Source organism: Scyliorhinus torazame, chromosome 15 (genome assembly GCF_047496885.1).
Source record: "Scyliorhinus torazame isolate Kashiwa2021f chromosome 15, sScyTor2.1, whole genome shotgun sequence".
Lineage (NCBI taxonomy): Eukaryota > Metazoa > Chordata > Chondrichthyes > Carcharhiniformes > Scyliorhinidae > Scyliorhinus > Scyliorhinus torazame.
The window spans coordinates 161,251,804-161,273,513 of NC_092721.1; the positions used below are offsets into that span (position 1 = coordinate 161,251,804).

The 21,710-nt window shown below is 49.3% G+C and overlaps 1 protein-coding gene across 1 annotated transcript in view; it reads left to right on the forward strand.

Moving 5' to 3' along the window:
* The window catches only part of LOC140391333 (neurobeachin-like), a 382,107-nt gene that overhangs the window by 341,563 nt on the left and 18,834 nt on the right, over nt 1-21,710 (forward strand). The window contains exons 21-22 of the mRNA XM_072475916.1: nt 12,863-12,986; nt 20,623-20,815. Coding sequence (XP_072332017.1) covers nt 12,863-12,986; nt 20,623-20,815 — 317 coding nt within the window. The remainder of the gene's footprint in view (nt 1-12,862; nt 12,987-20,622; nt 20,816-21,710) is intronic.

Genomic DNA, 21,710 nt, shown 5'->3' on the forward strand with positions numbered 1-21,710 from the left:
AAAATTGCATGACCTCCTCGGGGTGGCCAGGGTGAGTACGCAACACTGTGCCCCTGGTACCAACCCCCATCCCACACAACCATAACCCCCCCCCCGCCCCACCAGAAGGGTGGCTGAACCACCACCCTGCACCACATGCCGGCACACATACCGGCTGCCATGGCCGGGTGCCCTGGCCACTGAGGCCACCATCCATCCAGCCCCTGGGCTGCATGCGTCAGATTATCCAACACTGTCGTTGTCTGTCTCCCATCCCACCCCGCAGGAGAAGGTTGCCCAAAACCGCCGGGTGTGGGGAAAACTGGAGGGGGACCGCCGGAGCTTTTGGCCCTCACCGTGGCAGTGCAGCGGCCCCTGGACGTGGTTGGCGGCCCTGAGAAAAGGGAAGTTGCCGGGTGGAGGTCAGCGAGGAAGTGAGACCCCACTGAGTTGCGGTTCCCCATGACACCTGTGTCAACCCCTCTCCCCCAAAACTATCCCCACCACTCTCACCCCACCCACAGCCCCACTCTCACCCCAATCCTCATCCCCACACACCCTCACCTCCACGCCACCCTCACCCCTGCATCACTGTCACCCCCACCACCCCCACTCCCCTCCAGCCTGCGGTCTAATCATGTGAGTTGTCTTGTGTCTTGCAGGACCTGCTGTTGTCCCCGCCCCCTGACAGTGCCACAACTAGAGCCCCCCTGTGATCCAAGCAGCGTCGAGGATACCGACATGGACGGGAGCAATATTATGCCTGTGACCCAAGACACCGGAGCCCACTGATTTCCCATCACAGCTGTCTCCAACACCCTCCACCATTCCAGAGACACTTTAGTGAAGAGGCTCCTGGGACACCCTCTGGTGCGCACCACACGGCTGCTCTGGTACAGTAGGTGGAGGTAGGAACTCCCGAGGAGGCGGACAGTCTGAGGACCAGCTGACCCCAGGTCCCAACTGTCGCCCAGATGGGTTTTTGGCTTCTGGAATGTCAGTCCCATCTATAGTGGATATGCAGTCGCAGGGCCAGGGACTACATGAGGGGCTGTCGGCGAGCATCCAGCATCTGCAGATGCAGTTGGAGGAGTCCAACCGCGTTCAGGAGCAGGAGGTGGTGCCGACAATGTGTGCCACCTAGGCCAGCACCGCATGTGCGGCGTCCGTGGTGGAGGCATTTGAGGTGATGGTTTTTGCTATGTCCAAGGCCTGGGGCATTCTGTGAAGGTGTTGGCCAAGGCCCAGGACAGGGCAGCCCTCCCACAGGCGCTCATCAGCATGGCCCAGTCACAGCAGGCCATGGCTGGGAACGTCGGAGGCATTGCCCAGGTGCTGGCCGATGTGGCGCAGACATAGAGGGAGGTGGCCCAGTCCCAGAGGGAGATGGTGCAGTCACTGGGACGCAGTCCCAGACGGAGATGGTCCACTCCCTGTGCTCCATGCCCACGAGCACGCAGACCCTGTTCGAGACCAGAGCGGACCTCCAGGACTGCCAGCACCTTGTGCGGGTGTGCCTCAGGGGATAGCTCCACTCACATCCCCAGTAGACCGGGGGCCATCGGACACCCTGAAAGGGGAAGGAGGAGGTGATGGGGCCCATGCTGGTGACTCGCTCCGGGGAGGTGGCGGAACACTGCAGCACCTCGGACTCTCCCTACCCCCCCTCCTGTTCCTGTCGCATCTGGTGGGCAGCCGGCAGAAAAGGGCAGCACCATACCACCTGGGACGCCCGAGCAGCAGCCTGGCCCATCCTGGCCCTGATGCCCCAGAAGATGGAACACCAATGGGGACCCAGGTAAAAGGGCGTGAATCACAGCAGGTCGCCTTCATTCCTGATTTACCATCTGGGGATCCAGCTAGGCATAGCGTTAGGGCTTGTAAGACCTGAAACTTAAAGACACGAGTGAAATTGGCATGGTTGCAGGACACAGTATAGTGACAGGGGCTAGGGCACTTATATGTAATAATCATAATCTTTATTAGTGTCACAATTAGGCCTACATTAACACTGCAATGAAGCTAATGTGAAAATTCCCCAGTCGCCACATTCCGGTGCAGTGTTCGGGTACACTGAGGGAGAATTCAGAAAGTCCAATTCACCTAACATCATGGGCGGGATTCTCCACGCACCGGCGGGGCGGGCCACTCCGGTGCCGAGGAGTGGCATGGACCACGCTGGCGTCGGGCTGCCCCGAAGGTCCGGAATCCTCCGCACCTTCAGGGGCTAGGCCGGTGCCGGAGTTTTTGGCGGCCCACCAGCCGGCGTGGAAGGGCTTGGCGCCACGCCAACCGGCGCCGAAGGGCCTCCGCTGGCCGGCGCGAGTTGGCACATGCGCTGGAGCGCCAGAGTGTGCTGGCGTCATCCCAACTCATGCGCAGGGGGGTTCTTCTCTGCACCGGCCATGGCGGAGGTTAACAGTGGCCGTTGCAGAGAGAAAGAGTGCCCCAACGGCATAGGCCTGCCCGCGAATCGCGGGCCAGGCCACCGTGGGGCAACCTCCAGGGCCAGATCCCTCCCCCCCCCCCCCCCCCACGAGGACTCTGCAGTCCGCCAGTGAAGCCAGGTCCCGCCGGTAAGGACCTGTTGTGATTTACGCCGGCAGGAACGGCCTAAAACGGGCTGCCACTCGGCCCATCGCGAGCCGGAGAATCGCCGGGGGGGGCCGCTGCCAACGGCCCCCGACCGGCGCAGCGCGATTCCCGCCCCCGCCAAAACCCCGACGCTGGAGAATTCGGCAGGGGCAGGATTCACGCCGCCACCCAGTGACGAGTCGGTGAACCTGGAGGTGATCAGAGCATCCTGTGCGCGTTGGCCTGGCGCAGATGTCGTACAGCCTCCCGTGCCTGCCTGGGCCACATGGCCTGTTCATCCTCGCCCTCCCCTGCATCCTCCTGGTCGGACGCGGCCTGGCATTCTTCCTTCTCCTCCAGCATGCCACCCTTCTGCTGCATGAAGTTGTGAAGGACATAGGCTATCCAGATGCGCTTGAGAGCCCATATTTCATGGGCGTCATTGTAGCGAGTGTCCGTGTCAGTCTGTGGCCCTCGGATTGGTACCATCAGCCACAACTGCAGCGGATAATCTCCTGTTACCCAGAAGCCAACCCCCCAGCCAGCAGGGGGGGGGGTCTTGAAGAGACCGGGTTTCGTCGAGTGTGCCAGGATGAAGGCGTCATGCGCACTGCCCAGGTATCGGGTGCAGACGTGCATGATGGACAGCTGATTGTCACATATCATCTGCACGTACATCGAGTGGATACCCTTTTGGTTTGTGTAGGGCTGCCTCTCATCTGCAGGCCCTGGCATCCTGGTGTTGCCTTATTTACTCGCTATAAATATGGCAGTCAATAAGGTTGCCCTTCTTTATCTAGATATTGATATATCGCTTTCAGAGTCGCCAGGTATCAAATGATACCACCGCAAGGTTCAACAGGATGTCGATCAAAGAACCAACAACCAGTTAATTCAAGTTCAATAATACTTTATTTACACACAAGATTAACTTATACATGCAACATAAACACTACGAGCTAAACTACACCTAACAGCTATGACAACCTGTACTTAACTCCAGGCACCCGGCTTAGGTCAGAGGAACAGTGGCCTTTGTTCGGATCTGGATCTGCTGGGTCTGGAGAAGTAACTGCTGTTCAGCTAGGCTCATCAGTCTGGTAGCGAGCATTGAACTTGGACTTGCTTCTGGTCGTGGTGCTGCGATTGGAGATGGATGTTGGCGGAGCGCCAGGTCCAAAAAAGATCGAACACATGGCAGTGTCTCTCTTTATCCTTGGGGGATTTCGCGCGCTTTTGGGCGGCCCTTAGGTTTGGACCCAATTAATTGGGCTGTTCACGATCACTGCCTTCGACCTGAGCCAATAAAGGGGCGGGTGCCTTGATGGCTGGGCATGTCCTAAGCGGTCATTGACCTTGCTGTTTATGCTTCCTGAGTAAAGGGAGTGGCGCCGAGGTGTCTGGAATTGTATCGGTTACCTGAATAACAATCCTTTGTCTTACGGAGATGGGTCATTAAAATGCTAATCGGCTGGGGGTTTCGATGCTGTCTGGATTCTCTTCTCACGAATATACATGCAGGCTCTGTGCCTGCCTGAATCTTACATTGTCCATATTTCCCTTTCGGCTTTGCGCACGTCCATATTTCTTGTTGTAAGTGGCCATCCCAGATGGCTACACTGGTTGGCTCGGTCCGCATTGAAATGGATGTGTTGTGCCAACTGGAAATAGAGGGCCTCTGTGATGGTGCAGATGCTCTGTGAGATCCTGGACAGGCCCCCACTCGGTGCCTGGCAGAACCCAGTGTCCGGCCTAGCTGCCCACGGTCACGCCTCTCCATATCCTACATCCTCTTTCTCTCTCATCAGCCACGACTCCGATTTCACGATTTTTAAAAGCAGAAGTGACCTTTGCCATCGGGAATTCGGCCCCTTGAAGGCGGAGAATTGCAGAGGCCCCGGAGAATACCGGATCAGGCTCACTAATTATATGTCAACACCGTTTACTGTACGTACATTCTGGAATGCCTTGACACCAATGTCAAGGCGACGGAGAATTCGATTTGGCTTGGAACCGGCAGAATTTCGGTGTGGGAGCCGATTCTCCACCCAACCGCATTTCCCGACTCCGGTGTCATCCAAAAGAGAATCCCAGAGAATTCCCTGCTGCCGTTTAAAAGGATGCAAATTAGGAGGACAAAATATTCCTAAGCTCCCCAGGACGTACCACCCTATTGACTTCCAGAGTTATCTGGGAGTAAGTGGAAAGAGTTCACTTCCTTAACCTCTCTTCATAATTTAGATTTCCAAAAATTTAGAAGGTGAATAATATTGTTCCTGTTTTTATCTATGAGAAATCTGGATTCTCCGTCGGCGGGATCCTCCGTTTCACCGACAGAGCGTTCACGCCTGCGGATTTCCCGACGGCATGTGGGGGCCTACAATGGGAAACCTCATTGGCTGGCTGCCGAATGGAGAATCCTGCTGCTGGTGGGAGCGCGCCGCACCAGAAAACGTGTTTGGTGGGACGAGAATCCCGCCCAATATATTTCATTACCTTTTACAACCTCTTGCAGTGTCGGAAATGTGGCAGCCAGTTTGTGCACTGTAAGTTCCCATAAGCAACAGTTACATAAGGGATCGGATTGTTTGTTTGGTAGATTAAGTAATGACCAGAACACCAGGGAGAACTCCCTTTTTCTTCTTTGAATAGTTCCATGGGATCTTCACACCCACCTCAGAGAACAGACTTCACTGCATTGCCAGCTTGGATTATGTGCACAGGTCTGGAGTGCAATTTCAACCCACAACCTTCATAACTCACAAGTGAGGATGTTACCACTGAGCCACATCAGACACTGGACAGATATATTCCAACTGGAGCCTGACAACTGACTTATATAATAACATTACAACCTATTATGATTTAAATGCTTAAAAAATGCAACCAATTCCCTATTTACCTTTCCTTAACTAAGGGGCTTTCAGTTTGCTAACATTATCTATTGTAATCCCTTAGTGCACTATCACATGAAAGATGTGTTACCTTTTGTGTTTTTTTGCTGCAATATTAATTATTTTTGTATTATTTCACATTGAGTTGCATACAAGCAAAAGATCAAAATGTTTCTCTATGTGGTTACATTGTTCCTCAGTGATTGCTTTGTATTTCACCTTTGGAGGTATTGCTCATAAGATACTGCTCAAATTATTAAATTGTAGCACTTGATAGGTTATATAATTACCAATTCTCTTCCCTTATTAACCTAATTCTGCAATTTACGCAGTGAGCAATCATTGCTATAATAACAATATGCATTTGTATAGCTCTAAGCCAAAAATCCTGGAAGGTGTACCTTTAAGAAAAATTAATTTACAGGATGTGGGTGTCACTGGTTAGGCCAGCATTTATTGCCCATCCCTAGTTGCCCTTCAGAAGGTGGTGGTCAGTTGCCTTGAACCGCAGCAGTCCTTGAGGTGTAGGTACATCTATATCGCTGTTAGGGAAGGATTTCCAGGATGCTGCTCCAGTGACAGTGAATATAAAGCTCGCAGAAGGATATTATTGGTGCCACAGATTCCCACAGTGAAGGCCCAACAGCAGTGTCTATTAAGGTGACTATGCTTCATGGATAACTGACATGTTCATGCCATGAATTAGAAATGCATATTCATTGGTAGGGGGCTTCACTATGTGCTCTGCCATGTTGTAGAAATTCATTCAATCAAATACATTCAGGAAATCTCTGTCAGAAAATTCTGTCATCTCCAGCATCCACAGTATCACAGAATTGTTACAACGCAGAAGAGGCTATTTGGCCCATTGTGTCTGCACCGGACCTGCGAATGATCAATTCACCTCGTGCCACTTCCCCACCTCCTTCTAACCCTGTGCATTCTTCCTTTTTTATATTGTCCCTTGACTAGTAATCCAGATACTCAGGGTAATGCTCTGCAGATTCAGATTTAAATCCCACATCGCAGATGGTAGAATTTTAATTTAATCAATACAAATCTGGAATTAAAAGCCTAATGATCACCATGAAGCCTTTGTCGATTGTCATTAAAAAAATCTGGTTCACAAATAGGGGTAGCACAACGGTTAGCATTGTTGCTTCACAGCGCCAGGGTCCCGGGTTCGATTCCCGTCTTAGGTCACTGTCTATGTGGAGTCTGTACGTTCTCCCTGTGTCTGGTTGGGTTTCCTCCCACAAGTCCTGAAAGATGTGCTTGTTAAGTGAATTGGACATTCTGAATTCTCCTCAGGGTTTCCTAAGTGACTTTGGTGAATCCCGCGGGGTGCGGAACCTGTCAGGAGGCCACTGCAGGCCTCTCCTGCCATTCTACGGCCACGTTGTGCTCTCGCTTGAGTGCAACGCGGCTGGAGATTCACGGTCTATATCACAGGACTGCTAATTAGCATGAAGTGTTGGATTATGCTGCAATACCCCCTTACTCCTTCCTTAGTTTAACAAACATGCACAGATTTGAAGAATTAAATGGATTACAAGGTACATTTTAAAGTAAAATGGTTTCACTAACATAAAGTCCCTTTAAGCAAACAGATTGGCTGTGGTTAAATACACTCTCCCCTCTGAACCCAAGTGAATATCTGTGGAGTTCTCCTCAAAATCCTCAGGTGATTGTCGCATGAGAGTTTCAAAGTCCAGTCCAGGTTTTCCAAATTACTCTTTCAAACAAAGCTTTCACCACACTTTTAACAATTAATCCAGTATCCAGGTTTTACAACTCCCCCCCCCATTGTATTTCTTTGTCTTGACAGCTGTCCACGCTGTTCAAAATTGCTTTTGATTCTGAAATTTCATTAAAATGGCATCAAATTTTTGATTCACCTCTGAAGACTGCTTTCCCACTTTAACTTGAGTTACTGCAGCTGCCTCATTCACTCACAGCACTTTGTCTGCTTCTCCCTTGAATTCGTCTTTGAAAAATTGATCTCTGTTCTCATAACTTCAGTCATTTATAGCCATTCATTCTGTCCTGATTCCCTGGTTATCTGTTCTGTATCTTTCTTGGGAAGTCTGCATTTTTGCAGCTCCCCTGTCCTGTTCAGCTCCTATCAGATCTGCAAGATGTTCACGCCTTGGTATCTTATCTTGAACTGCAAACAAATTCAGCTAAAAATTTAATTCAAAAACCTTTCTCCCTTAAGAGGCCCCCAGTTGCTAAGCAATGGTCACATGCTTCTGCCTTTTATTTACTCTTCATGCATAACCACTTCTAAGCACACAGCAGGACAGTTGGAATTGAAACGAACCCCCACTCATACAAACCCCTTTTCCAGCATGAATCTAACTATAGCTTTTACCCTTCTTTCCACAGAAACATTATATTGAACCCATTTAAAACTGTACCTTATTTATAATGTTTACCAATACAAATAAAAATCTCCTAAAACACCCTTTGTTTTCCTAATAGAACAAAACCATGTTGAACTAATTTATTAGTTCTCTGTAGGAATAATGTGCTGTGGATGTAGGAGAACCTGTGGGTGTACAGCACTTGGATTTCCAGAAGGCATTTAATAAGTTGCCACAGAAAGGTTTTTGTGGAAATTAAAAGCTCATGGTGCAGCAGGTAACATATTATCCAAGATAGAAGGTTGGCTGGCTGGCTGACAGAAAGTGGAGTAGGTATAAATGGATTTTTGTCTGATGGGCAGGACGAGTGGATTCCTGCAGAAGCCTGTGCTTGGGCCTCTCAACGTTTTACAATTTACATGAATTACTTAGATGAGGGGAGCGAAGGCATGGTAGCTAAGTTTGCAGTCAACACAAAGATAGATAGGAAAGTAAGTTTTGAAGAAGACATATGTTTGCAGAGACAGATTGAGTGGGTGGGCAATAATTGAGAAGGTGGAGTATAATGTGGGCCAATGTGAAGCTGTTCACTTTGGCAGGAAGAATAAAAAGCAGAGTATTACTTAAGCAGAGAACGACTGCAGAATTCCGAAGTGCAGAGGTATCTGGTGTTCTAGTGCATAACCACAAAAGGCTAATAATTGGGTACAATAAGTAATAAAGAAAGCAAATAGAATGCTACCCCTTTATGCTTCAGTTGATGAGGACTTTGGTGAGACCACATCTCGAGCTCTGTGCAGTTTTGGTCTCCTTATTTAAGGAAGCATGTAAATGCGCTGGAGGCGGTTCAGAGGTGGTTTACTAGATTGATACCTGGAATGCAAAGATTGACTTATGAAGATAAGTTGGACAGACTGGGCTTGTATCCAGTGGAATTTAGAATAGTGAGGGGTGATATAAGACCTGAATGGTCTTGATAAGGTGAACGTGGAAAGGATGTTTCCTGCTGCGAGTGCCAAGCACCCGACCCTTGACAGCCTACATACCTCTTTGTGGAACAATAAATGTGTGTGCTCGGCCCGCATATCGGAACACAGACTCTCGAAAAGACTGGTATTGAGTGCGTTGCGTTTAATGAAATTCACAACTTTCACAATTCCTTTCAAACCACTTCAAGATCGGATGGAATTCCTATTGATGCCAATGCCTCAACGTGAATAAAGCAATGATTCCAAACTATGTCCTGACCAGCTGCTTCCTTAATCCTTATTATTGCTCCACTGTTTTTTCTGGTCATGTTGGCTGTCCTATCGCTTGTGATTCATCTGCAATGAACCCAGGCGAGCCCATACTTTCCAATCACAACTACTCAATGCTTCATAAATCTGTGCGCCAGTCGTGCTAGTTGATAATGTCAGCAAATCCTCAACAAATTCAATGGGCAGGATTCTCCATTTTGCCAAGACCGGGGTTTCCCGATGGAGTGGGGCTGCCTCACAATGGGAAACCCCATTGACTGGCATGCGTAATGGTGAATCCTGCCGGCGGGTCGAGGCAGAAAAGTGCTGCCGCGAGGCGGAGAATCCACCCCAATGCCTAACATGCGTAATGTAAACTAGCAAGGTTGCACAATCTGAAACATCTGTATTTTCATCCAGTTCTATTGAGAAATCCTGTGCTGACTTTAAACGAGAAATAAACTGGACGTCTAAATTCTCAGCAATATCGCAAATTCAGTGAACCGCAGTGTATCACTAAGTGGAATGCATTTCATTTTTTCAGTGGACCTCTTATTTAGGACCATACGAGCCATATCTAATGCTGCAAGGAGAATTAATCTCTCTGCTACAACGTGGGGCATTTTATCTTTAGCTACACGGTAAGCTACCATGTAAGAGGCTAATTGTCCTTTGTCACTAAATATTATATTTCTGCTAAGAACTTCAGCTGATGATTTAAGTTCTCACGCATCCTTTGAAAAAAATCAAGAGACTTGTCGCCATGCATAGCCTTCAAATGCCTTTCAAGTTTTGAGTTTTAAACTCTCATTTGCCAGAACCTCCCTGCATACAACACACGTGGGCTTTGCATCCTGATTTGCAGTGGCACAATTATCAAAACCATACTTCAAGAAGGCATTTTTTACACTGCTTTATTCCTGATTAATATTTTGGTTTTGTTGGTTCTTCAGCAGATGCCCTGGAGCTCTGTACAGAGCTAATATTTGCACTGCTTTGTCCTGTCATGGACTCTCCAGCGCAGCTCTCTCCAGCAGATTCAGTTGTGAGTTCCTGACTGGGAGGCACACTGCTCGTTTGTGTCTCTGGCCGTCTTTTCCAACAACTCAATCCATCTTCACAGCCCCCTTGACTTGCTTGCTCCCAGCTAGAAAATGGAATAAACTCTTTTCCGTGATTTTACGCCGAAAGCACAGACGTACAGGCCGCTTGATGTCAATTGTACTGCTGGGCGTGTGACCTACTCGCTGCTGCTGCTTATGACCGGAAGACTGCATCGTTTGCATTTAAAAGCCTGTCGCAGCTGGCATTCTCAATTTAAAAGCTGGTAGATGCTGTTTGACACTTCTCCTGCGGTCATGTCTACCGCGGACTGCCTCGACCGATCACTCCGTGAACCTCCTGACAACGACCTGTGACCCACCCGCAGGTTGCGACCCATACTTTAAAAAACCCTGACTTAGACCATCCAATCATCTCAAATTGAGGGCGATGGTACAAAGTGGACCGCAACTGGAAAAAAGTTTAGCAATCACAATTAAGGGTTAGCACACAAAAGCAACCTTTCTTTACCTGTTCTATTGTATTTGGGGTGAACCCTTTCTCTCTCCTGTGCTGTTCTATGCCCCACTATTATCTTGCTTCTTCCTGCCCTTTCGCAGTGAACTCAGGCTCTCTCCCGTGCTATTTTATGCCTCACTGTTTTCTTGCTCTTTCTCTCCACTCTGAGCTTTTTCCTGGGTTGTTCACACAGCTGTCCCGTTCATTTGTGCTCAAGTGAATCACCCTGTATAAACCTGCGTAGCTCATTATCTATACTACACGAGGATTTAATTGCTGTGCTGCTATTTAAAATTACAAGAGTAAGGGACGATGTATTCATGGAAATTTCCCCCTTCAGTGTAATGCCAAGACTTTAGGAAAGGGGAGAGGTACATGCATATCATATAGTGATGAGGGTAAGCAGTCGCAGATAAAGTTACAATGCAATGCGTCACCAACAAAATGCCCAAATACTCTGTTATGTTTGGCTATGTCCCACTTTGTGTGTCGTCTCTCTGCCAGTGATGGTGATGGCTTCCTTTTTCATTGTTTTTTATTGTGTACAAGACTGGTAATGATCTCTGATCTGGTAGCTTCCTGCCTATTGTGTCTCAGATTCTGCTGTTGGAAAATTATCCTGATGGAAGATTTTCAAGACATCTGAGACAGTTTTCATAGTGTGGATAATGACAGAAAGAAGCAGTAAGCATGGCCACATGGAACTTAGTTGTGAGAATAGAAGCAGAGGAGCTGGTTTAGCATAGTGGGCCAAATAGCTGGCTTGTAATGCAGAACAAGGCAGTAGCGCCGGTTCAAATCCTGTATCGGCCTCCCAGGACAGGCGCCGGAATGTGGCGACGAGGGGCTTTTCACAGTAACTTCATTGAAGCCTACTTGTGACAATAAGTGCAGTGAATTGTTCCATGTTGCTCTGAAGAGGGGGAAAAGTAGGGAAAGAAAAGATTTATAATACCGGATCATAAGTGGGGTCATGCAGAACTGTGTGGAGAGTACAAGAAATGTCATGGGGAAATCGTACCTTGGCAATCCTGGTGAAGTCATTAAACCTTTTCCTGTTGAGGTGCAACCAGGTCCTGGGGACAATTCTTGTTTTGTTTATGTGCTTTGCCACCTCACTCCATTCCTGCTGAGTAACGCCTGGGCTCTCATCAACCACTCGTTGAATGATATCCTCCACTATGAAAATCTGGGCCCCCTAGTTGAAGGCGCCTGCTCTTCTGGAGTATTTTTCAATATTATTAGATGCACTTCTGCTCATTGTGTTGTTGGCTGTTTTCACGTAGCAGTTATCCGACCACGTGTCCCACCTTCCCAATCACTCATCGCACTAATCAAATTTAAAGTATATTGGACCTAAAATAGTCCAGAACTAATTGGCTGGGATTCTCCCTTTTGGAGACTAAGTCCCCACGCCCGCCGGAAAATGGGCGAGAATCACTCTGGACTTTTTCCTCGAACGTCTGGGGTGATTCTACGTTTTCCAGGGGGCTAGCGTGGCCCCGCCGTGCGTCCCACAGCTCTGACTGCCGGCGGGGCCCTGCTAGCCCGCTGGAAATGGAGAATCACCCCGGACTTTCGAGGAAAAAGTCCAGAGTGATTCTCGCCTGTGGCCGCCGTGCGCATGCGCGGCCGTGCGGTCTGGACAACAGGGCCCCGGCGTGCGTCCCACAGCTCTGGCTGCCGGCGGGCGGCCCACTTCGGCGCAAGCGCCGCTGACTTGACGGAGCCACACAGCGGGCCCGCACGGAGTAAGGTAGGTCCCCCCCAGATCGCGATGGCCCGCCGATCGGTGGTCCCCGATTGCGGGCCTGGACACCGCTGAGGCCCCACCCGGAATCAGATTCTCCCCGCACCCACCAGGACCACCACTATGGCCGCGGGTCCGGGCTTCCGCCGGGTGGTACCAGATGTAAACCACTCCGGTGGGAGTCCGGCCGGTCGCCCGCGGAGAATTGCCGCGGGGCCTATTTCAGCGGCCCCTGACTGGCACTGCGGCGACCGCGATTGCCGCTGATTCTCCGGTTGCCGGATAATCGGTGGCCCGGCGTTGGAGCAGTGTGATTTGAATTTCCTGCGCCCCCGGCGATTCTCCGACCCGGCGTGGACTCGGAGAATCCCGGCCATTGTGTTTTTATGTGAGGTGACGCTTGCCCATGGCCTACCTGATTTACCCTGTATGTGCAAATCACTCCTAGCTTACTTATATCCGTATATAATTTGATGTGTAATTTACTGCGTCTTTTTTTAGTGATCCTCAAGGTGGTTGCCACTTTGTTGAAAAATTCTACACCAAGCAATGAGCTGATGGAAGTTAGACGTCTATTTTTATCGGATATGATAAAATTATTCAGTAACAGTCGGGAAAACAGAAGGTATGTTAACACAACCAACAGGGACTGATATATATATATATGCCTTTTTATTTTTTTTACGTATATTATCTGTATTTCAAGAACTATCATACTTGCATGGCAGATCAATTTAGCCGAGCTTGTTCGATTATATATTTCATAGAACCATAGAATCTTTAGAGTGCAGAAGGAAGCCATTCGGTCCATCGAATCTGCACCCACCCTCCGAAAGAGCACCCTACCATGAGCACTCCTCCACCCACCCCGCCCCATCCCCGTAACCTAACCTGGACACTTAAAGGGCAATTTAGTTTGGCAAATGCACCTAACCTGCTCATCTTTGGACTCTGTAAATGTTCTCTTAAATTTGTCTTGTTGAAAATAAACTTTGGAACTGTTCAGTACCTTTTTCCCAGGCTTTCTGCTTCTCCATATTTAATGAACTACATTTAAAGAAAATCTCTTTCATTTTTTAAATTTTTTCCTTTCACTCCCTGGACCTCTACATGCACTAAGAATTATTTGCTCAGGTGGAGTTTAAACACCCACATGACTGGTTGTATTGAATGGCCTGTTTCTGTGTCAACTTGCACGTAACTCTATGCATATCTAATACTGAATAAAAATAAAATTTTGAAAAATAATTCACTAAATTTAACAAGACTTTGGGAACACAGATTCCTGTCAACGCCTGACATTTTGGTTACAGCATTTCATTTTCAGTTAGGAAATTTAATACCTAAATCATATTCCCCTTATTTTTCTCTACAAGAAGACTCCTAGTTCTGGCAATCTAGTTTTAGACAGATTGCTTGTTGTCCCTTAATCATTCAAGTGTTTTTTTCTGCAACCTGGGAGTGAGATGAGGAGAATCTTCTTTAGTCAGAGAGTTATTTGGGTTTGGAATTATTTGGGAGAGTGCTGAAGGTGAATTCCATTGGAGTTTTCAAAAAAGAGATGGGGCGAGATTCTCCGACCGCCCGCCAGGTCGGAGAATCGCCGGGGGCTGGCGTGAATCCCGCCCCCGCCAGTTGCCGAAGTCACCGGCACCGGATATTCGGCGGGGGCGGGAATCGCGTCGCGACGGTTGGCAGGTCCCCCTGCGTGATTCTCCGGCCCGGATGGGCTGAAGTCCCGCCGCTGAAATGCCTGTCCCGCCGGTGTAAATTAAACCACCTACCTTACCGGCGGGACAAGGCGGCGCGGGCGGGCTCCGGGGTCCTGGGGGGGGGGTGCGGGGCGATCTGGCCCCAGGGGGTGCCCCCACGGTGGCCTGGCCCGCGATCGGGGCCCACCGATCCGCGGGCGGGCCTGTGCCGTGGGGGCACTCTTTCCCTTCCGCCTCCGCCACGGTCTCCACAATGGCGGAGGCAGAAGAGACTCCCTCCACTGCGCATGCACGGGAATGCCGTCAGCGGCCGCTGACGCTCCCGCGCATGCGCCGCCCGGAGATGTCATTTCCGCGCCAGCTGGCAGGGCACCTGTTATAACCTGCCTACTGACGGTTGGCTGGGGACTAATGATTATCCCACAATCCTATGGGAGTATGAACTTCCCCAATGAGGGGGGCGGAGAAACTCCTACTATAAATAAGCTGGCCAGTCCAGGAACCAGGAGGAAGGAGAAGGTAGCAAGGGAAGTTACTGCTACTGCTATGTATATGTTGTTATAGTAAATAAACTTTATTATTTTGTATCCTTAAAACTCGTGCTGGATTCTTCGGGGCCCTTACAAAACTGGCGACGAAGGTAAAAGTGAATAGCTGTCTACACTGCTGAAGCCACCTCCCTGGATTTTTGTTGGATACAGGTTGGAAGTTGTTTTCTATTATACCATGCCTCTGTACGGACGTTTGGATGTTTTTGATGCTGCGCTGGAAAGCTGGAACCAGCACACGCAACGGATGCGTTACTATTTCCGGGCAAACAATATCACTGAAAACGAGCGCCAGGTGGTCACATTGCTCACCGCCTGCGGACCGCATACGTTTGGGGTGATTAGGAGCCTTACGTACCCAGCTGCGCCGGACACCAAAACGTTTGACGAACTTGTGAATATAGTGGGGCAACACTTTAACCCAACCCCGTCCACGATAGTCCAGCGTTACCGGTTTAATACCGCTGAGAGGACCCCTGGAGAATCCCTTGCCGATTTTTTATCCAGGCTACGCGGGATTGCGGAATACTGTGACTATGGTGAGACCTTGTCAGAAATGTTACGCGACCGTTTGGTTTGCGGTATTAACAATGCGGCCACCCAGAGAAAGTTGTTAGCGGAGCCAACATTGACTTTTCAACAGGCAATACAAATAGTCTTGTCCCGAGAGAGCGCAGAGCGAGGAGTACAGGAGCTACAGGGAATGGAAGTGCATGCCTTGGGGCGAAACCCTTTCCGCCCAAAAACGTCCCCCCGCACTCCTGCGGTACCTTGGGCGAGGCAACGACCAGACCGACGCCAGTGGCCATCGGACATTCCTCCCCGAAGGGAGCCTTCTCCAGAGCCAATGGATGAGGAGCCATGTCCGTGTCAGACTTGTAGGCGCCGACCCCGTCGCGGACGGCGGTCCTGGGGACGCCAGAGGCGCCGTCGTTCCGACCGAAACTGGGACCAGCCCAGGGGCCGTAACTGGGACCAGCCCAGAGGCCGTACCTTCCATGTGGATGAACCTGCGGCCACCACTCCTGAGGACGTGGAGACGGAGGACGACTGCCTGCAGCTGCATTGTGTGGCAGCTCCCCGTGTGGCCCCCATTAAGGTGACAGTACGGGTCAATGGCCACCCGCTGGAGATGGAGTTGGATACTGGCGCAGCAGTCTCCGTGATCGCCCAGAGGACATTCGACCGCATCAAGCAGGGTATACAGACCCTTACACTAACTGACTCACAGGCCAGGTTGGCCACCTACACGGGGGAACCACTGGACATTGCAGGAACTACAATGACCCCTGTTGTCTATGGACGCCAGGAGGGGCGTTTCCCACTTATCGTAGTGCGTGGCCATGGGCCCAGCCTGTTGGGTCGGGACTGGTTGCGCCATTTGCGGTTGCAATGGCAGCACATCCTCCAAACAGTTTCTGGAGGGTTGACTGAGGTGCTAGGACGATACCCAGAGGTATTCCAGCCTGGTCTGGGGAAAATAAAAGGGGCCGTAGCCCGTATCCAAGTTGAACCAGGAGCCACACCGCGCTATTTCCGGGCGCGTCCAGTGCCTTACGCTTTGCTCGAGAAGGTAGAAGGGGAGCTCACTCGTTTGGAGAGTTTGGGTATTATCAGGCCTGTCCATTTTGCTGACTGGGCAGCACCAATTGTGCCAGTAATGAAGCCAGATGCCACAGTTCGCTTGTGTGGCGACTATAAACTTACAGTGAATACAGTTTCCCGACTCGACCGATACCCAATGCCTCGCATAGAGGATCTCTACGCGAAACTTGCAGGCGGACTCTCATTCACAAAATTAGATATGAGTCACGCCTACCTGCAGTTGGAGCTGGACCCTGCCTCCCGACCATATGTAACAATTAACACACACCGGGGCCTGTATGAATATACACGGTTGCCCTTTGGAGTATCCTCTGCCTGCGCAATTTTTCAACGTGTTATGGAGGGCATTTTGAGAGGTTTACCACGTGTGGCTGTCTACCTAGATGATGTGTTGATTACAGGGACGTCGGAGCAAGAGCATTTGGAAAATCTGGAGGCTGTCCTTCAACGCCTTTCGGAGGCTGGAGTCCGTTTACGTCACACAAAGTGCGTATTTCAGGCAAAAGAAGTAGTCTACCTAGGTTATCGGGTGGACTGCGAGGGTCTGCACCCCGTCGCAGAGAAGGTGCGTGCAATTCAACATGCCCCCACCCCGACTGACACTTCGCATCTTCGTTCTTTTCTCGGTCTCGTAAACTATTACGGGAAGTTCCTCCCCAATCTGGCAACTACGCTGGCCCCCTTACACCTGCTGCTAAAGAAAAATCACACCTGGGTTTGGGGTCAGCCGCAAGAAACCGCTTTCCGGCGGGTAAAGCAACAATTGTCGTCGTCTGGGTTACTAACCCACTATGATCCGGGAAAGCCTTTGCTCGTCACATGTGATGCATCCCCGTATGGTATTGGGGCTGTCCTGTCCCACAAGATGGAGAACGGGGCCGAGCGACCGATAGCTTTCGCCTCCCGCACATTGACTGCAGCGGAGAAGAAGTACGCGCAGATCGAGAAGGAGGGCCTGGCAGTGGTTTTCGCGGTGAAACGCTTCCACCAGTATGTGTACGGCCGCCATTTCACTATCGTGACTGATCATAAGCCCCTGCTGGGACTCTTCAGAGAGGATAAGCCGATACCGCCCATTGCTTCTGCACGGATCCAGCGCTGGGCTTTGTTGCTTGCTGCATATGAGTATTCTCTGGAGCACAAACCAGGTACGCAGATAGCAAATGCCGACGCACTGAGCCGATTGCCTTTATCGACCGGCCCCATGTCGACCCCCACGACCGGTGAGGTGGTCGCAACCCGAAACTTTATGGACACCTTGCCTGTCACGGCATCACAGATCCGTGAGTGGACCCAGACGGAGCCAGTCCTGTCAAAGGTTCGGCACATAGTCCTGTATGGCGGGCAGCATAGACAGCTCCCAGGCGAGTTACGGGCATTTTCCTCCAAGCTGTCAGAGTTCAGCGTGGAAGACGGCATCCTCTTGTGGGGGACGCGTGTGGTTGTCCCGGAAAAAGGCCAGGAGCTGATGTTATCAGACTTGCACAATGGGCATCCGGGCGTGACCAAGATGAAAATGTTGGCCCGGAGTTATGTCTGGTGGCCAGGCCTCGACACCGACATTGAGAAGGTGGCCCAAAACTGCTCCATTTGCCAGGAGCATCAGAAGCTTCCGCCGGCCGCGCCCCTACATCACTGGGAATGGCCAGGGCGGCCTTGGGCACGCTTACATGCAGATTTCGCAGGCCCTTTTCAGGGATCCATGTTCCTTCTACTAATTGACGCCCAGTCCAAATGGCTGGAGGTGCATAAGATGCAGGGGACAACGTCCTGCGCAACAATTGAAAAAATGCGTTTATCATTTAGCACGCATGGCCTCCCCGAGGTGCTGGTCACGGATAATGGCACTCCATTCACGAGTGAGGAGTTTGCTAGGTTTACAAAGGTGAACGGCATCCGCCATATCCGCACTGCCCCTTACCACCCGGCTTCAAATGGGTTGGCAGAGCGTGCAGTGCAAACATTCAAAAGAGGCCTAAAGAAGCAGTCTTCCGGATCAATGGACACGAGACTGGCTCGGTTTTTGTTTACGTACAGGACCACCCCCCATACAGTGACTGGGGTAGCTCCCGCAGAACTCCTAATGGGCCGGAGACTTCGCACCCGCCTTAGTATGGTCTTCCCGGACATTGGCGCAAAAGTACGCCGCACACAAGAACGGCAGGGACCGGGATTGTCTCGGCATCGTCCGATTCGGCAGTTTGTGCCCGGTGACCCAGTATTCGTGCGGAATTTTGCTGGTGGTGCCCAATGGGTTCCTGGGGTAATCTTTCGCCAAACGGGCCCTATATCGTACCAAGTGCAAGCCCAGGGTCGTCTCCAGCGAAAACATGTAGACCACGTCCGGTCCAGAAGATCATCCCCGCAAAAGATTCCCCGCCCCCGGAGCTCAGTTCAACAGCGGCAAAGACGAGAAACAAGGGAAGGTAGTCCTCCAAATCTTCCACTGGTGCCTCACTCAAAACCTGCGCAGGTCATGACGGGACCGAATGGGGACAGAGACGCTGACATGACGGAGGCAGCAGACTCTGACTCCGAGATGGAGACACAGGATGAATCAGAGGGGGAATCCTCGGGTCCACAGGCCGTGGATGGACAACCGCGCCGTTCATCACGGAAGCGCCGGTCTCCGTCTCGTTATACGCCGCCTGATCCAGCGCCGCGTGCAAATGGCATCCGGCCTGCGGCCAAACGAGTTTGACGCCTCCCTTCGCCAGGGCCTACGGTGGATTCCTTGGACTTTGGGGGGGAGGGATGTTATAACCTGCCTACTGACGGTTGGCTGGGGACTAATGATTATCCCACAATCCTATGGGAGTATGAACTTCCCCAATGAGGGGGGCGGAGAAACTCCTACTATAAATAAGCTGGCCAGTCCAGGAACCAGGAGGAAGGAGAAGGTAGCAAGGGAAGTTACTGCTACTGCTATGTATATGTTGTTATAGTAAATAAACTTTATTATTTTGTATCCTTAAAACTCGTGCTGGATTCTTTGGGGCCCTTACAAAAGCACCAAAAGCCTTTTCCGCCAGCTGGCGGGGCGGAAATTCGCCCGACGCCGACCTAGCCCCTTAAGGTTGGGGCTCGGCCCCCAAAGATGCGGAGCATTCCGCACCTTTGGGGCGGCGCGATGCCCGTCTGATTTGCGCCGTTTTGGGCGCCAGTCGGCGGACATCACGCCGTTTCCGGAGAATTTTGCCCCTGGACACATATTTGAAAGTGAAAGGGCTACGGAGATAGGGCTGGGGAATGGGATGGGCTAGGTAGCTCTTTTGGGAGCCAGTGCAGACACGCTGGGCCACATGGCCTCCTTCTGTGTTGTAAATAACGAAAAACAAAACCTTTCCAGCTCAGTTCACTACATCTTGTATTAAGTCCAAAACCATATACTTTAGGTGCAGCTAATCGGCATACCATAAATTAAATTGTGCCTCCTTCAATTTACATTATAGTACCTAGCACCATTTTCATTTTTGGCAGTGTTGTAACCAGCACAGATCCTATTGGGTAGGGACAATTGGTTACCCATGGATCTTGGGAAATTTGAGCTTCCTCAATAAGGGGGCAGGGCAATTATTAACCTTTTCTGTTGTACAAATAGTGTCGGACAGTTAGGTACCAACAAGAGAGAAGACCAGTAGCAAAGTACTAGTGCTGTGTAAATATAAGTGTAAATAAAGTTAAGTTTCATTTGACTCACAAAGACATGTTGGACTCTTCGTGGCCCCCACAAAAGGCAGTAACCAATGACTAAGGTTTTATTATAATACAGATCTTTTTTTTCCTGATTTACTTTTGAACATATTTTACCATTAACCATATAATCGTTCTGCTTAATAATCTATTGATTATCCCATAGCTGTGTGGTTAACTGCATGGTTTTATACTTAGCTACATTAACCTGCATCTGTTGGTTGTCCACACACCTCTCAAAACAGCTGAAGTCCTGTAGTTTGTCCATATCTTTCACCTTGCCAAGCTCCCCTGCTGCATGCATGATATTTGCAAATACAGGTGCTGATGTCACATCTTCCCTCCATTCTGGTATTATCCCAACTTTAAACAGCACCTCTTTCAAAATAAACACTTTTACATCAATTTCTTGATGTGGAATGATTACAAAAATTAATGCTCTCATTTCTATTTTACAAAACACTTTTCTAATATTTTCTAAAATTAAATCCTAACTGAAAGGTGTGTTTCTCCCAAGATATATACATAATATGTATCTAGAAGCAACCATAGTTGAACTTTATGTGCATGACCAAGGAATGTTCCTGCAGGTTTAACAATTTATTTTCTCGTAGGAGATATGGATGTTGATGATGAAACTAACAGTACATGAGTTGAAATCTATTCTATATATGCACGTTTCTACTGTGTGTGTTCTTTTTAGGTGTCTCTTGCAGTGTTCTGTTTGGCAAGACTGGATGTTCTCCCTTGGTTACATAAATCCAAAATGTTCAGATGAACAGAAAATCACAGAGATGGTGTACAACATTTTCCGCATTCTCCTGTATCATGCAATTAAGTATGAATGGGGAGGCTGGCGTGTTTGGGTAGACACTCTCTCAATAGCTCATTCCAAGGTACTGTTTGTTCATTCGTAAATCTAATTTAAATAAATCGGCAGAGGTTTTCTATAAACGTGAATGTTCAAATTCAATTGTAAAGTGTGTTCCTGTGGTCTTTCGAAAGCCCTTTGTATTGCCTCTGTTAGGCTCAATTCCCATGTATAAATTCTTTAATACTGACAATTGAGTAATGGGCAGTGACATAATTTGCAATGGAGCGCAGTAACTTGATCCCTAAGATGGTTTGATACAGTTCAGCTGACTGTGTAAGAAACGTTTACGAACTGAAGACTATGTCATGGACAGTTCATTGTCACCCTCTTCTGGTAAATTATAAAAATTGCAATAGAGCTGTCTTGTCATTTTAGCTATTTCCCAATTCGGTTGCTAATAAATCATTCCATGAAATGGGAATCAGTTTTATTTTTTTCTTTAAGCACTTTCTGTAGTTTTTTTTAAAAAAAGTTCTAAACCAATATGGTACAAAAATTAGATCAAACTCTCCTTGAATCAATGGCTGAGATTGTCTCGCTGATGTAGCTACACTTTCATTTTGGATTGCATAGTATTGTCCCCATTATGTTTGAATTTATTAGTTAATATTGTTTTATTCTGACTAAATTTTCATTTCTCACATTGTCCTCCACTCAGGATACTTTAATAGACTTAAAGTATACTATTCTGACTAACAACATGCAAGGTAAATATCTCCCCCTCTAATATCTTTCCTCTTGATGAAGTTTTTAACCATCAGGTCTGAAGGAAATACACTGTTCTGTCAATCCAGCTCCTGGCCTGCTCTTAGAGCCAATTTAAATTATTTGTTTTCTAAGTGCACCAGATGTATTGGTTTGTGAGTTTTCTTAGATTCTGTTGTTGTCATAGTTGTTGCCAAAATGTCATGAGTCAC